At 37.1% G+C, this 16,861-nt stretch overlaps 1 protein-coding gene across 1 annotated transcript in view; it reads right to left on the bottom strand.

The window, feature by feature from the left end:
• Positions 1–1,516: 1,516 nt before the first annotated feature.
• Positions 1,517–16,861, bottom strand: part of plod3 (procollagen-lysine, 2-oxoglutarate 5-dioxygenase 3) — a 70,385-nt gene continuing 55,040 nt past the window's right edge. The window contains exons 15-19 of the mRNA XM_039747043.1: positions 16,604–16,678; positions 14,068–14,172; positions 9,765–9,911; positions 9,244–9,369; positions 1,517–4,053 (exon numbers count right to left, since the gene is read on the bottom strand). Coding sequence (XP_039602977.1) covers positions 3,898–4,053; positions 9,244–9,369; positions 9,765–9,911; positions 14,068–14,172; positions 16,604–16,678 — 609 coding nt within the window. The 3' untranslated portion in view covers positions 1,517–3,897. The remainder of the gene's footprint in view (positions 4,054–9,243; positions 9,370–9,764; positions 9,912–14,067; positions 14,173–16,603; positions 16,679–16,861) is intronic.

The following is a 16,861-nucleotide window of genomic DNA, read 5'->3' as shown; positions in this document are numbered from 1 at the left end:
TGTAGTATATTGTTAATACTGAATATTGTAACCTTTACATCGGTACATGCCGATGGTATGACTGTACAGTATTCTTGTTTTCATAGAACACAGGCAGTCCTAAATATTTGTATATACATTGTCATCCGTGTGGATATATCATGGGACCAAATTATTGGGCCCCAGGGGGACTGGAGAGGGTTAGACTACATACAGTAACAGTTTCAGTTCCTGCTTCTGAGACAGAGGAAGCCCTGCCTGATGAAGAGTAACACTACACCTGGGCCCTCCTCATACTTCTAAATACAAAAGTGACAAAAGTGGTCCTTCAGAATGGTGCCATAGGGGAACTATACAGTGCATCAGAGGAGCTAATGTTTAATTCTCCAGGTCCCACTACAAATTTCATGACACTTCATAAGCTACACAGAAAGGAATGTTGAAATGGTGGAGTCAGCATGGAAATTGCCAATACCACACCAAGAACTTGAATATATGTTGAACTGACGACCCCTCATTTTCTGCTGTTAAAGCGAGGTTTTATGAATGTGGATTTGCAGTCAACAGGCTGTGTTTTGGTCATGACTTCCTAAAATTTCAGAATGTGAAAAGAAATTGGTTATTGGAGGTCTGTGTTAACCATTTCTCGTGATCTGGTGACAGGAATTATTCAGACTCTCCATCAAGGTAATAGCAGAATAAGGAGTCTCACTAGAAGTACAGTGAAGTCACCTTTTCTTTCACAATAACATCTATCATTCTAATCATTATTTCACCACCTTAATCCAGTTCTTGGTTACCGGGAACAAAACCTCAATCACTGGATGCAAGTCATGAGTTCACCCTGGGAACTTGTCATGCTATTTATGTAAAACATAACACTCTCAACCCTGATCAGAGTAGTGGCAGAGCTTAACCTTGAACTATCCCAGTCCATCACAGGGTCCACTCATGTACACAACCACTGCCACTCTCACCAAGGACCAATTTAAAATCGCCAGTTCACTTAACTTGAACATATTTAGGGATACGGAAGAGAAAACCCACCCAGACATAACCCAATCAAGTATCTCTAAAGAGACCTGAGAATAGCTTTCCACTGATGGTCTCCATCCACCCTGACACAGCCTGATAGGATTGGCAGAGAAGAATGGCAGAAAATCCCCAAATCCAGGTGTGTGAAGCTGGTTGCATTGCTGGATTCCAGGCTGGAATCACTGCCAGAAGGACTTCAAATCAGTACTGAGTAGAGGGTCTGAAAACTTGTGTCAAAGGGATGTTTCACTTTTTTGTTGTTTATTGAATCTGCAAACATTTCTAAAAACCTGGTTATCATTCTAGGGTATTATGAGTTGCTTGATAGGGGGGGGAAATGAATTTGCTGCAATGTAACAAAATGTGGGATTGAATAATGTCTGAATCCACTGTATAGTGGGAGATCTGTGATGGTAAACAAATGGAATTTGGACCACGTAAACAAATAAACACAGATAATGTTTCCTCAACATATTTCACAAAAGAAAAATAAATGAAAAGATGTTTTTTAAAAAGTGTTTCGTGTTTACTCAGCATTAAAAATAAGTTAATGCACTTTGTACAAGGCAATAGAGAGAAAACAAAAGCACAAGTTCAGTTGATTGTTTTCATAAAAATTGATTCTAACACTACAACTGTTTTTTTATGGCATTTTAAAAACTCATCTAATAACTAGAATTGTACTTTGAGTTTAAGAGGTATTTTAATTGTCAACCCTTTGAAATGAAACAGGCATGGTATTTAAATCAGAAAGCACTTTCCTTTGGCAGCAATTGGTTTGTATCACATAACATTCGGCACAATGGCTGAAAGATCAAAAAAACACAATAAAGTAGAGGATGACGAAGCTTCAAGGCTCAGACACCATCAACCCCCCCACTCCTGCTCTCTTTTCATTCGAGCATATCCTTCCTCTTGATTACTCTCTCTCTCAATCAATCATAAAGGATTCTAATAGACAAGGAGGGAAAATTGCAGAAATTAACATCTTTGCTCAGTTTCCACAAAGAAAGCTGTGAGGTTCACACTGATTATTAAATTAGAAGGAACAGATGGTGCTGTAATATTTAACAGTTAACCAGGAACAAGAAGATTAGCAACATAATTCTTGAAGTTGTGCTGCTTTTTATTTATTTTTTGTTAATATACCACTATCCCCCAAACATCCTAATGATCAAATACATCTCTAGCAAAAAAAATGCTTACTTTATCCTACTACCGTAACAAAAAAAGTTACTTTAAAGCTTCAAAGCCTCAAGTTGATTTGGTTATTAAACTGATTTGGAAAACTTTTTGCTAGGCAACTGAATTTCTGAAATGTCACCTGCATATTTACTTGTCTTTGAGTAAGGGGCTTTGTAATCCTGACAAATTTCTAAATGCAGAATTTGCTTCAATATTTGTGATGAGGGGAACACGACTTAAAAAAAAAAAAAAGCTTATGAATTATCTGCAATAAGCCAAACAGCTATAACGTGAATGTTACAAAAGGACAGACTCACCAACTCCTCACTACAAAACAAACAAACAAAACATGGCAATATAGGCGAGAAAGGAAACTCTCCCAGTGGAAGTCTTGAGAATTAGAACAAACGTCCTGTTGATCACACTCTTCTAGCTTACTGGGACATAGCCATATCACACTTATGTCCCATATCACAATTATATAATAGAAAAAGGTAGAAAAATATTATAGTAATTATAAGATTACTAAATGAAACTCCAACCCAGTCATGATACCTGAATCATTCTGTCTTCACCTAGGTTATACTGAGAATATAAGATACAGGAACAGCAACTATCATCAACTGCTGGCAGTGAAAATTCAAATGACTCCACTCTGTTGTTCTTGAGGTTAGTAGAAGGAAAAGATCATCAGCCTCTATTTCCACAAGAACTACAATTTAAAAAGAAAACTCTTTACAGACCATCTCACACTCACAGGGTGTAATGGAATTACATCAAAAGATCATTATTAAGTGGAATTCCAAGAAAATGATCTCCTAATATTACAAACACCAACCTACCACTCTTTTCCTCCAAAGTCAAAAGAGTAAAAAAGCAATAATAATAAATGGACTCCAAGATTATTAAAAATTGAAATCCTTTCCTACACCGATAATAATGAGTGTTTCAAAAAGGACACTTTATTCACTTGCCTCACCATTCAATCTCACATACCCATACCAAAAATGGAATCCTCCCACCGACTGAGCATAAAGACTTTAAATGGTTTAAAAGGGCATATCTAACGTACCCAATGGCACAACAATATTATTAGAACTTGTTTCCCTCATTTAAAGAAGATTTCAAAGTGAATGAATTTCTTTTAAGCTTTTCTGCTTTGCTGTCAAATATGTTCATTCTGAGAGAGAGAGAGAGAGAGAGAGAGAGAGAGCGCAAGAGAAGATGACAACATTCTTTGTCAACTTGACCAAAGCAAATCTTCCATTTATGTAGATTGTCCTGACCTATTCAAGTCTGAATGTTTTCAACAAGGCACTGTAATAAAAGAAATTAGTCATAATAAAAATAATCTGCTAAGCTTCCATCCAAAATGAAAGTACCAATAATTTCAGCATTTTTTCCCCAGATGGACAATAAGGAGTCTCAATTCTTTCAATAAATAAGTTAATAGCAGAGGTAATACTTTTTTAAATGATGTCATTCCTTCCAGATCTTGTGTGCCTGTGGGCACTGGCCAATTAGGAAATTTCATCCGCAGATGTCCACATGCGATTTCAGTATTAGTGGAAGATGGACCCGCAGTTGGATTCAATTTCACACCAGACTTTGTGATACAAATCTGTGGCTACTGTGGCACATTCCCCAGTCCCAACCCATCATTTAAAAACAAATAAAAATAAGACTGGCAGTCGAGTCCTATGGATCCACAAAGGAAACCATGATGTATCTTGTGCCATTCGTTGTTGGCAGTCCCTCGTGGTAATGTGTCAGTCGACCTGGGTGCATGAAGGACCAGCCTTTTCTGGGCGTTTCTGCCTTACATTTGTAGCGAATAAAGTGAGAGCCACCACCCTGCAGGTAAGATAGAAAGAAATCAATAAGTGAAAAACATTAGTGAAGTCACAGGAAATACAGGCTTTCTCATGAAGACAGACATATATAGTACCTTATAAAAAGTATTCAACCCCTTGGAAGTTTTCACATTTTATTGTTATACAACATTGAATCAAAGATGGATTAATTTGGCATTTTTGACTGTTTAAGAGACAAAGACTCTTTAATGTCAACACATAGCCAGAACTCGGCAAAGTGGTCAAAAGTAATTACAAATACAAAACAACTGTTCATATAAGTATTCATCCCTTTAATGAGATGCATTTGAATCATCACTGGTGCAGCCAACATGTATTAGAAATCACCTAATTAATTAAATGGAGATCACCTGTGTGCAGTCCAGGGGTTTCAATTGATTATCATATAAATAATTTTTTATGGAATGGCCAACTTCTGGTGAATCAGTAATGTGTCCTAACCTACATAATGAAGACAACAGAACTCTGTGAAAAGGAGATTGAAATGCCTAAGTTAGTAGATGGACAAAAGAAAATATCCAAATCACTGAATCATTAATAAATGGAAAGAGTAGGACATGGCTGTAAATCTACTAAAAGCAGACTGCCCAAAAACTGATTGATCATAGAGGAAGACTATTGAGGGAGACCACCAAGAGACCTCTGAGAACTCTAATGGAGTTACAAGCTACAGTGGTTCAAACTGGATAGACTGTGCAAACATCAACTATTGCCGGGGTGTTTTACCAGTCCCATCTTTATGAGAGAGGGGCAAAGAGAAAGCCACTGTTAAAAACTCAGCAAAAGTTTTCCAGAAGGCACATGGCAGACCAACAAGTCGGCTGGAAGAAGGTTATGTGGTGTGATGGGACCAAAATTGTGTTTTTGGCTATCAGACCAAATACCTTGTTTGAACACCACACATTGCCATGAAACATACCATCCCCAATGTGAAGCACAGTGGTGTCAGAATCACGCTGTAGGGCTGCTCCTCTGCAGCAGGTCCTGGGAAGTTTGTAAGGGTAGAGAGTGAAATACAGGGAAACCTTGGAGGAAAAGCCGATGTAGTCTGCAAGAAACCTTTGCCTTCAGAAAAAGGCAAAACTTCCAGCAAGACAAAGACCACATGCATAAAAGCCAAAGCTATACAGGAATGGCATCAAAACAACAATGTTAATATCCTGGAGTCAGAGTCCAGTACCTGTATTCATTAAATGTCTCAGAGTAGGAAAACAACTCCAACTGGCTCAAAAATCTCAGAGTGACACAACTGTAGTGTTACTATTATGAGTACGAATAAAAGCATTTTTATCAATTTTCCTAATTTAGGAAACTGATCCTAACTTCACTGGAATTAGGAGAGGTCATGAGATAAAAAGCCTGACCCCAGCATGTATAGTGTGCAGGGCAGAAACAATCCCTGGAGCATAAACATGTCTGTTATCAGGCTTTATTCTCATTAGGATGTGTGTATCTCTTTCTTTCCATCTCAGTGTTTTTTCAGAGGGCCTGGGAATAGAATGCTCTGTAAATACTTCTTATGTCCAAGTCTTAGGCAGAATAAATTCTTATCCTAGTGTGACTTTTAGTATAGTTCCTAAGGGTGACTGAGACACTTGACAAATACAAGCCCAGATTTCAGTACAATTGAGAATTTGTGGCTGGACTTCAAAAAGGGTGTTCACTCACCATCTCCATGCAACACGACAGATCTTGAGGGCTACTGCAAAGAAGAATGGGGAAAAACTGCAGTGTCTATGTATGCAATCTGACAGAGACCTGTGCACGCAGATACAAGGCTGTTATGGCTGACAATGGTACATCTACTTAATACTGACTTGAACAAGGTGAATACTTCCAGAATTGATTATTTTGTATTCAAATATTTTGCAGAGATCTGTTTTCACATTGAGTCTTTTTCTCTTGATCAGTGTTAAAAATGCCAAATAAAATCCACAGTGTTAGTGGATGCGGCCAGTAAGATCATTGGTGCCCCACTGCCCTCCCTCAAGGACATTTTCCACACCCACCTTACCTGTAGAGCCATTAGCATTGCTGGGGACTCTTCCCACCCCTTACATTCCCTCGTCAGCCCCCTCCCCTCAGGGAAAAGGTACCGGAGCCTCCAGGCCCGCTCCACAAGACTGTCAAACAGCTTCATCCACCAAGCTCTCAGGATGCTGAACTCTGTCCGCTATCTTCCCCCCTTGCCCCCTGCCCCTGGACCATAACAAGAGTCATTATCTACCAAGTTCCCTACTTCAGCTGGTATTATATAAGGACTCAATATTACGTCTGCTGATAACTGTCTTTTTGTACATCTCATAAGCTACTCTATAATGCACCTTCTCACTTTTTACTGTAATTTGCTTTTGCACTACTGCTTATTGCACATTGTAGTTAGGTTTACTTTACAAGTTCTAATTTTATTTATCTTATATATTATACTTACTGTAGATTCAGGAATACAAGCCGAGAATTTCGTCCTAGATTTTTGGCTTGGAGTTTGGGGGTCAGCTTATACAACGAGTATCGTTTCAGATTCAAGATTTCCAGTGCAATGCCAGTTTTGCCGATGAATACAGAAGTAATTAATGATGAAACCACAGCGCCATCTTTCAGATGAAGTAAGTTTGCATGCCAGTACTTTAAATTAAATAAAGAATTTATTCAAAAAAGTGTTTTAGTTGTTGATTTTATTAATAAAATTTATAATAAATTATCGGGAAGTTTAAAATAAAAATGTTTGTTTTGATTTACGACCAACATCTTGCATTACGACCCGAATGCGGTCACGTGTATCCGCTTGCACGATTGTAAACAAACAACCGAGAGCGTTAGTAAGCGTCAATCGGAGCCCAGATACATGTGTTTGTGGATGTAATTTCGGTCATTGCAGTGATTTACCTAAATATATATAATTCACTAAGATCATGCAAGCAAGACACATAATTGCTAAGGAAGGAAGAGAAGGTAAAGAAAGCGATCACAATCGAAACAAAGATGGAAATTGTGTGGAAATATGAGAGTACTGTTCGTGTGACCGATCTCGCTAATATGTACAGCATGTCGAAATCCACCATCTCAACATAAGGATGCTCCTTCTAAACAATAACCACCTTCTGTTTCATTCTCCTCCTCCTCCCTTCCTGCAGCCCAAAGATGTCAAAATTAAATGGTGAGTTTCTAGAATAGAATACAATAGAATGACTTTTATTGTCACTATACACATGTACAATGAGATTAAAAGCAGCTCCTTCAGTGCAGACATATGTGTAGAACACAACAAGTAAATAAACAAATGGTGCGAAAAGATACAAAGAAGTTGCAAAAAAAAAAAAAAACAAAAAAAAAAACAAGTTCTGTATGGGGCTTGTATGGTTGTGTTTTTAGCCTTAGCATAATGCCGGATCTGCGGCCCTGCTTCTGCTTTCTTTCCCTCCTCCGTCTGCGTCGTCTCCTAGACCCGACAACAATCCACGGAGAGCCTGCTGATCTAGCTATGTTGTCTGGGATGTTGTGCGTGTGATGAAAAACACTCGAAACAGATGTCTGGCTCTGGACACCGATGTCTATAAGGTTCTGACGGGTTGAGCGGATGTTCGCCGAACCGATCGTGCACAAACAAGCAAAAAAAAAAAAGTACAAAAACAACAAAAAAGTGCACTGAAAAGGAGAGGCCTAAGACACTGCATCCATGCGCGCCGCCATGCTCCTAGCTTAATCTAGCCTACTTCTGGTAGGCTAGGCACTTTTTATAACTTTTTGGTTAGTACATTAGAAAAATTATTGGTGTTTTGGTAAATTATGCACATTATGCAACCCTTTTTTATTATGAAAAGGTTAAGTAAGTGTTGCAGTGGGAGGTTCGGAACGCATTATGGGTTAGCCTTCACGAACAAATTAAGTTAAGTCAAGGGTCCAGTGTATTCCGTATTTAAGTTAATCAAATTTATAATGAGTCTCCGGAAATCCACCTGCCGATGTACCATATTTGCGTATATAGTTTCAATACAAAGGTTTCATTTTACTAAACTTCTCCGCAATCACTTCCTGGTTTCCATCAAAAATGCTGGCAGTCTCAAATTCTCGCCGATAAACATGATAAATATACCTGAAGAGACACTTTTAAGGAAATGTAGAAAATTTTGCTTGGAGAAGGGGGTCGGCTTAAAATACCTGTCATCGGCAAGTACATGTAATTTAGTAAGTAGAAAAGGGGGTCGGCTAATATACCGAGTCGGCTTATATTCCAGGATCTACGGTATATACTTTTTATTTTTCGATATTTTTATATTTTATTGTACTACGAAGATGAGAAACAGTATTTCGATTCTTCTGTACATAAAGCAAATTGACAATAAAAGGCTATTTGATTTGATTTGATTTTTAAAAACAAACCTTGAGAACAAAACTACTGAAAAGTTTTAAGGAGTCCAATTATGTCACTACAGTACAATACCACAGGCGAAACTTTGCAAATTAGTACAATTTCAGACATACTTATGAAGACAAATATTAACTGATCTTTATGGAACCAGCACAAGAGGTAGTTATTGACAAAAAAAAAAAAAAAAAAAAAACCAATGGGCAGACATTTAGAAAACAACATACCAATGAGATCTGAGGACACAGGCTTGTTTTACCTTCTGGTAGATAATTATGACAGTTAGCAACTATAATTGGCGATTGGCTCAGCAGAAAATCAACTTTAAATTCATTAATGCATTTGAATCATAAATACAATTATTTCAAAGGTTCTACACTGGCCGTTTAAATGCCTTACCTAGAGTTACACTTCAAGCTTCTGGAAAGTTTTGGGCTCTGCTGTTCAACCCATTAGCTAGTTGGTTTGTGTGTGAAGTTCACAATAAAAAACTATAATATGAAAACAATGGCTGTTTCAGTTGTGTTCAGAGAGGGTTATACTTTGGATCCTGTTGACTATTTTAATAATAGGCACATTGATTTGGGTCTTTTGTTTATATATTAATTTTCTTTGCTTGCATTGACTCTTAATTGCAGTCATTGCATCAACCAGATCATGTTCTTTCTGTCTGATGATTTTCAGACTCTGACTGACATCACTGAATCACTTGAAAATCACAAGCTGCTGCTACTTATTTTAATAGCAGAACAGGATAGCTGATACCTTCATATACAACAAACATTTTTTTTCAGTTCAAGGTACCTGGAAGTCGATGCCTTTTCGATTCAAAGCAATGTTGATGGTGAACGTTGAAGAGTCATGGTGTGGCCGTAGTGAGGGCTGCTCATCTGGACGGTAGCGAACAACAAAGTTCATCACTGCTTTTGCCTGCAGACAATGAAAGTGAAGATGAAAGAAATCCAAGAGAAAGACTTAAATACTTGGCATAAAAAGTGTAGTGACTGGTTTACATAAGTAGCTCCCATCGTTTTTAAAAATAAATAAATATATAAATAAATAAAATCAATCAATCAATCAATCAACATCTATTTATATAGCACATATTCATACTAAAAAATGTAGCTCAAAGTGCTTTACAAAATGAATAGAGAAATAGAAGACACAATAAAAGATAAACATAAGTCAACATTAATTAACATAGAATAAAAAAAAATAAAATCTGTAGGGGTTCCAGACCAAGAGACCGCCCAGTCTCCTCTGGGCAATCTACCTAACATATGCCAAACAGTCCTCTTTGTATTTAGGGTAAATAAACAACTTACCTTTGCATAATAACCAGGGTAGAGCTTCTCTGTCACTGGAGCAATGTACTCCTTCAGGAATTTCAGCCACTCTTTTTCAAAACCAACCTGATTCATGTGGATGTCCACAGTTGGCACATTCTCATAGCCGCCGGAAAGACGGTTGTCCTAATTGCAAACATAGAATTAGCTTTAGTTTCGGCCTCTGTTTAGCAATTTTAGGAGTCTTCTTTTAGTAGTCTGTTTTTTCTTTGCAGATAAGCAGTTTAGTATTTTTTAAGTTGGCTTATTCCCTAAGTTACCATCTTGAGTATAACCAACAAACCAGCAATAATCGTACTCTATTTCATGACAATGCCATACGTCTGTCTTTTTTTGTGTATAAATGTATTTTTCACACTGCTGCATTTAAATAATCCAAATGGTAGAAACTGGCATTCTTTAGTAATATAATCCAAAGGATTTATTTATAGGACAGGCATCAAAACATGTAATTAAAAACACACAGCTTGATTAAATATCTAAATGATGTTCTAGTACAAAAATTCCACCTAATCACACTTTGCTGTAGAGTTTATGATTTCTCTCTCCAACCTGAATTCCTCAAAATATCCCCAGGTCATCACTTATAAGAGATGTGCATTTTAGGTTGAATGTATCCACTGAACTAGTGTGACTCCCCGTGTTAGGGTGTACTGTGATGGACTGGCTTCCTTCTCCACAAATTGTTTCTGCCTTCTGTCTGTATTGGTTTTTCCTCTCTTGTTATCAAATTGGCATTTTTCCATTTTTCTGTACATTATTTAATGTTGTCTGATCTATTTGACTGTGTGTTGAAAGTAGTTGGTGTCCTCCTGTATGTAAACGTTACATGGCTTATTAATTTTCAGTGTCAGTTTGAGGCAGGCACCCGGGAAGGCCATTTAGGGAACACAAGGCTTTAAACATGTCTTCACTTATCTTACTCTCACTACTATTACAACCCAGAAGAATTCCTCTGAGCCCATTTCCTCCCCGCACATCACTAATCCCTCTCTTTCAGCTTCCAGACCACATTTTCCAGAACACCAAACAACTCATCTCCAGGCAAGACAAGCAATTGAGAAAAAACACACTGGTTTGAAAATCATGACCGCTTTTTCAGTTTTGTTGTTTCATAGCCTGACAGAATTAACATGAGGTTTGTTCACTGTCTGCTTAACAAACTCTTTTCATACTATAGTTATGGATCTGTGCAGGTGCTCTGCATGATTACTTAGTGAAGTGTGTTATACAAAAACAAATTGAACTAAATTGTGTCTAGTTGTGCTTGGACATGTTCTGGCTTCTTGTAACTTGGTGCTGGAAAAATGTAGGTTCAAACAAATGGATGAATAACTTACACTTAGAAATTATTTTCATATTTGATAAAAATAATTTCTCAAAAAGGCTAACAAAGACAAAAATTCGAATTGTAGATTAAGCACCATATGCTTACTTGTCTTACTTGTTACAATTATTCAAACATATTGAAAGTGGATAGAAAACCACGGATTCCCAGACAGAGTTTAATGGAGAAAATAAGAGAAAAAAGTAGAGAACTAGTATTTGCACAACTAAATATGAAGAACAGAAGTTGATCTGGTGTATGGCACAGCAATGGCTGGCTAATAGGAATGTGGCGATTCACACACTACATGGTTGTTTTTAGTTCTGAGAATGGCAAAGCTAAGCATGCAAAGTGAATATAAGCACCAGCTGAATTAATTATGGAGGAAGCAATACTTTGTTATATTAAGCACTGTGCATTCCTGTGAGAAACAAATTGGCAACATATGAAAGTACACGGAGGAAAAGGACAGGGGGATTCTTTTCAAACAGATGGTAAGTGTCACATTTTTCTCCAGTTAGAAAAGAAGGTTTCTAAGTACAAAACTACGTACATAAGTCCTTCTTTTAGTGTTTTAAGGAGGCCTTTACAGTACCTTGTAAACAAAGTAGGTTCCATCCTTTCATTTACTGCTTTTCCTCATGGAAAAATGTATAAAAAAAAAATAAATTTAAATTTAACATTCACTTTGGCTCATAAAATAGAATGTATCAACAAACAAAAAGAGTGCAAGTGCACCTCAGTCCACCCTGAAAACTAAGGTCCAAATACCAGGTTATACATTACTATCGGCAACCTTGCCTCCCAAAGATTAAAAAAAAAAATAAAATCTAAATCCATATTTTGTATACAGTATTGTAATATTGTACTGTATATGAGCAGGATGGGGTATAACTAGTTTCAAATGTGGAATTAGAACTGACATGTGGTATGTGGTCCAAACAGTTAAAAAATAGGAAAGCCCCCACAATTTTGAGTAACCTCTACCTTGGGTTACAGCAAAATATGTTTTGTTGCACCTCCTTATTTAACCATTAACAAAACACATATAATATGTGAAACCAAAAATAATACAATTACTTGTATCACAGAGCAGTGTTTTTCAACCACTGGGCCACAAATTGTTATTGTTTATAATGGTAGTGGCTACAACCATCTGCACCCACCCCCCTAAGGTTGTACTCAAATCACCAAGGTGGACCCTCCCCCAACCCTTTGATAGGTTGCGAAGACACTTAAATGGCAAAAGGTGGGTTGTGACACCAGAAAAGATGAGGACAGTGTTTCTTAACCTTGGCTCCCTACCCAGCTACAGAACCTTCATAATGGATGGATGGAGGCAGCCTCCTAGGGCCATGTGTTCATCCAGTATAATAGGTGGATCCTGCCAGTGAATCTCCCATGTGGATAACCACAGGGCTTTATGGGAGTTATAGTCCCAAAGGGCAGCCCTGCTGGTTTTCTTTGGAAACTTGAAGGAGAGCTGCGGGAAGGAGTATTCTTTTTTTTATGAAGGTTCTACCTCTGACCCAGAAGTGTTTTCTTAGTGCAGTGTGGTGGTACAGGAAGTAATCCCGGGCCTAGCATGAAGGAAGCCACTCTGCTTCACCAAAGGAAATGGAGTCTGGACTCAAGGAAGGACAAAGCCTGGGAGGAGTGGAGAGGAAGAAGGAAAGATATGTGTTTTAGTTTGTGTTAATTTGGATGAAGCCTGTCTGAAGATGCCTTGATAAGTAATGTTTATTTGTACTCGTAATTGGAGTAATTGTGTCTGGGGTTGGGGGCTCTTTGATGACCCCCTAGTGGCAATAATAGGCTTCATTACAACATTTAAAAATTACTTCCACATATTACCTAATATAAAAAAAACAAATGGCTTACATTACATCACGATACTTGGCAAGATTGTGCGCTACTTTGGCTCAAAGTTAACTTCCAGGAAGTAGGATCTACTCATCCACTTACCCTTTTCAGGGAGTAGGGAGCCAGTGCCTAGCCTGGCAACATTGAGTACAATGTGAGAACAAGCCTTGGATGGCACACCAGACCACTGCAGGGCATATTCACACACATGTATACTCACTCACATAAGAAATTACAAATTAGTAGAGCTACAAGTTAACCAAATACAATATTTAGTATGTGGGAGGAAAATCAATAAGTCTGGAGGAGCTTCTCACAGGGAGGAATGTAAAACAAACACTTGGGGGCATGAGGTTGCCACAGTAAGCACTGCACCATTGTGCCACCCAAGTAATAAGCATACCCAATATATGGAATCCATCATAATGTGCTCTGCATAAAAGTATTTCTCTTACTTGATACTACGTTTCAAAACGATGATTCGTTAAATTAATGTTGTGCCAGGCTGCTTCAAGCACTACATTAAAGGATGAAGCTATATTAATTTTCAATACTGCAATTTAAGATTTAATGAAAACTTAGTATTGAAAATTTTATCTGTAAATGAGATGGTCAGTGATACAACATTTTTAGCTTTATCAACTGCAGAATTTCACTTGCGATTTGCCCAATTTCATAGAAGTACACATAACAAGTTTTGAAACAACTGATTACCTGGCTTGCAGCTAAGATAGGAAAACATTCTTGAATAAATAAAAAGCACCTTTGTATTACTGGTATTCTTGCATTACTGAAATATACTGTATGATACTAGCAACTAGTATGCATATTAAGAAATTCATTTTGATGTGTACAGTATAGCACCTTCAGCACTCAATTGATTTACAAGACAATCTTTATTTAAAGATATTACAAGGTTTGTCTTCTTAATCCTGACTACATATCACAAAAAAACATGTTTCAGATAAATTACCAGGTGCTGCACAAAAATGTAGCCTATAAATTCTGAAGCACGTGGTGATATAACCTTTGTGTCGATTTTTGGAACTTAAAAAAAAAAAAAAAAATTGACCACACCTATAAAATGCTCACCTCATGTTTTCCTCCTGACCACTGGCCATAGTTTTCCATCTCCTCCACCAACTCATCACACATCTTGTCAGAAAACACAGGGAACCAATATACATCTGGACATGGCTGTAACAGAGTGAAGAAAAAAAATTAAGACTAAAGGAGATCAAACAGAACTTAAATGTAGCAATCAGGAAATTGCACCAAATGGAATGATATAATTGATCAGCAAGCTGATAAAAATACAAAACATCAGAGCAAACATATTTAACCAACTAGGTAACACTTAACAGTTAACATTTAGCAAAATCTTAAGAATACTAACAAATCTAAATGTACATATAACAGTATCAGGTTGAAATTGCATGTTATGTTTGCCAAAAGAAAGCAGGGCAAACTAGAATTATTGTTGACCAGGAAGAGAAATGTCAGAAAACCAGAAAAAGAGTTGATACTGAGAATACGTCCTATCTGTTCCTAAACCAAAGTGATAAACCAAAAATCAAAATCAAAGCCAGAAACACTAATAACAATAGCAACCATGCAAATATTTGTTTAGATTTTTCCACAAACTCAAATAGCTAGGAAGTGCATGGTGCCAATCTTTGATCCTATCACGGTGATAACATCAACACTGAGCACTTTCAAGTGTTGTTGCATAGCAACACCATAACAATTAATGCATAAAATTGCGGCACAAAGGAATACAAAGACAGTGCTAGAAAAATATGCAAAAAAAAAAAATTATATAACCACTAGAAAATAATGTATAATCTAAATCCTGATGGCAAAATTAAGTTCTGAGACCACAAAAACCTATATACAGATGTACTATATAATAAAACACTAGAGCGTGTGTGCGTGTGTGTGTTCGGTTCCACTGTTTATCAGTTTTGCTTTGGTTGTTCAGTCTTATGTGACCAAGACCAGTCAAGACAGGTTGAAACACACAAGGATACCAAGGAAAGGTAGGAAGAACGCTAAAAGTCACCTTCAAACATGTGAAATACTTTTAAGAAACCAAATCATGTTTTCAAAGCAAGTAATGAGAGCCTACCTGCCATTGGTGGCAGTCAAAAAGCAGACAGGAAGCAAACAATGCACCTCAAAGTGACAAAGTACGAGAAGCAGGCTTTATGGGAATGTGACTGAGAGAGGAAACACCAGCCAAGAGAGGTTGAAGCACAAAAAGATACTGAAGAAAGGACAAGAATGAACGTTGGCGGTACACAAAGGAAGAGATCATACATCAAATATGTGTTAATTTGGATGAAGCCTGTCTGAAGATGCCTTGATAAGTAATGCTTATTTGAACTCGTAATTGGAGTGGAAGTAATTGTGTCTGGGGTTTGGGGCTCTTTGATGACCCCCTAGTGGCAACAATAGGCTTCATTACAACATTTAAAAAATACTTCCACATATTACCTAAATATAAAAAAACTAATGGCTTACATTACGTCATGATACTTGGCAAGATTGTGCGCTACTTTGGCTCAAAGTTAACTTCCAGGTAGTAGGATCTACTCATCCACTTACCTTTTTCAGGGAGTAGGGAGCCAGTGCCTAGCCTGGCAACATTGAGTACAAGGTGAGAACAAGCCTTGGATGGCACATCAGACCACTGCAGGGCATATTCACACACATGTATACTCACTCACATGTTGGTATTCTTTTCTGAGTAAAGTAACCTTTTTGTTAAGAGACTGTAGGCAATGTAATGTAGTAATTAAAGGAATGTCCCACCCAAACATTTTTTGTTACTTACCTCAGGAAATAAATTCACATTGTTTGCCATTGTGCAGCATTGGTCACTATTAGCTTGTGTTATATCATAAACATTTTGATCTTGATTTATTTACTTTTTCTCAGTCATCACTACAAACTACATGGAGTAAGTAACAAAGACTATTCCTTTTAGACAGTGGATGTTAATCATAGCATTGCCAGACCAATCATTACAAGTACACACCAAGTAACACTACGAAAATCACCACTACTCCAGTGTTTACAAAAAAGAAATGATAGGAATCAGGACAAAACAATTCAGTTATGTAGATCAATATCCCAACTCAAAGGACTATTAAGAAAATATAGCTGTTACCTAATCAAAACAAACTACTGGATTACATGGTCCCATTTTCTTTCCAAAATTTCTTATGTTCTAATTCAGCAATCTATAAGTAATGAAATGAATTTCTGCTTTTCATAAGTTTACTTGTGGGCTTAAACTGGCCAATGCTCAATGCTGGCCAGGGATAAGATGACATTTCATTCCAGAATAATTTCTTACTTAAGCATATTGCTAAAGGGGAAGACACTAGGTGAAAAATAGAAAATAAAAGTATGAAACTTACAAACTGCTTTTTGATCTACAGACATATTGGCAGTTGCAATACAAACTGGCAGTTTTCCTCTAGGATGCAAAAAGTTTACAGTGCCCTTTCTTTATTTACACCCTGCACTTAAAATGCTCTCCTGTTCAACATTGGAGAATTATATATTTTGACATGACCGGAAAACTTCTTTGAACCAGATGATATAATTCAAAGTTCATCACCTCTTCCACAACATCATCTCCATCTTCCTCAAATATTTTGGAATAATTTTCATGGATGTATTTTTCCTTCCAGTCCTAAAATACAAAGAAATATCACTTAGAAAGAAGTTACTCCTCTAAGCCATTGATCAAATCAATTAGAAATAGCATAAAAGAGAAAAAAAGAACAGTTTTAAATAAATTGTCGAAAGTAAAAAAAAATACATGCAGTACAACTATTCAGAGCACTTCCTAAATCTCAAAATCTATAAGGATGAT

This window comes from Polypterus senegalus, chromosome 3 (genome assembly GCF_016835505.1).
Source record: "Polypterus senegalus isolate Bchr_013 chromosome 3, ASM1683550v1, whole genome shotgun sequence".
In the NCBI taxonomy this organism is placed as follows: Eukaryota; Metazoa; Chordata; class Cladistia; order Polypteriformes; family Polypteridae; genus Polypterus; species Polypterus senegalus.
The sequence above is the reverse complement of the archived record's forward strand: the minus strand, read 5'-3'. Positions and strand labels throughout refer to the sequence as shown.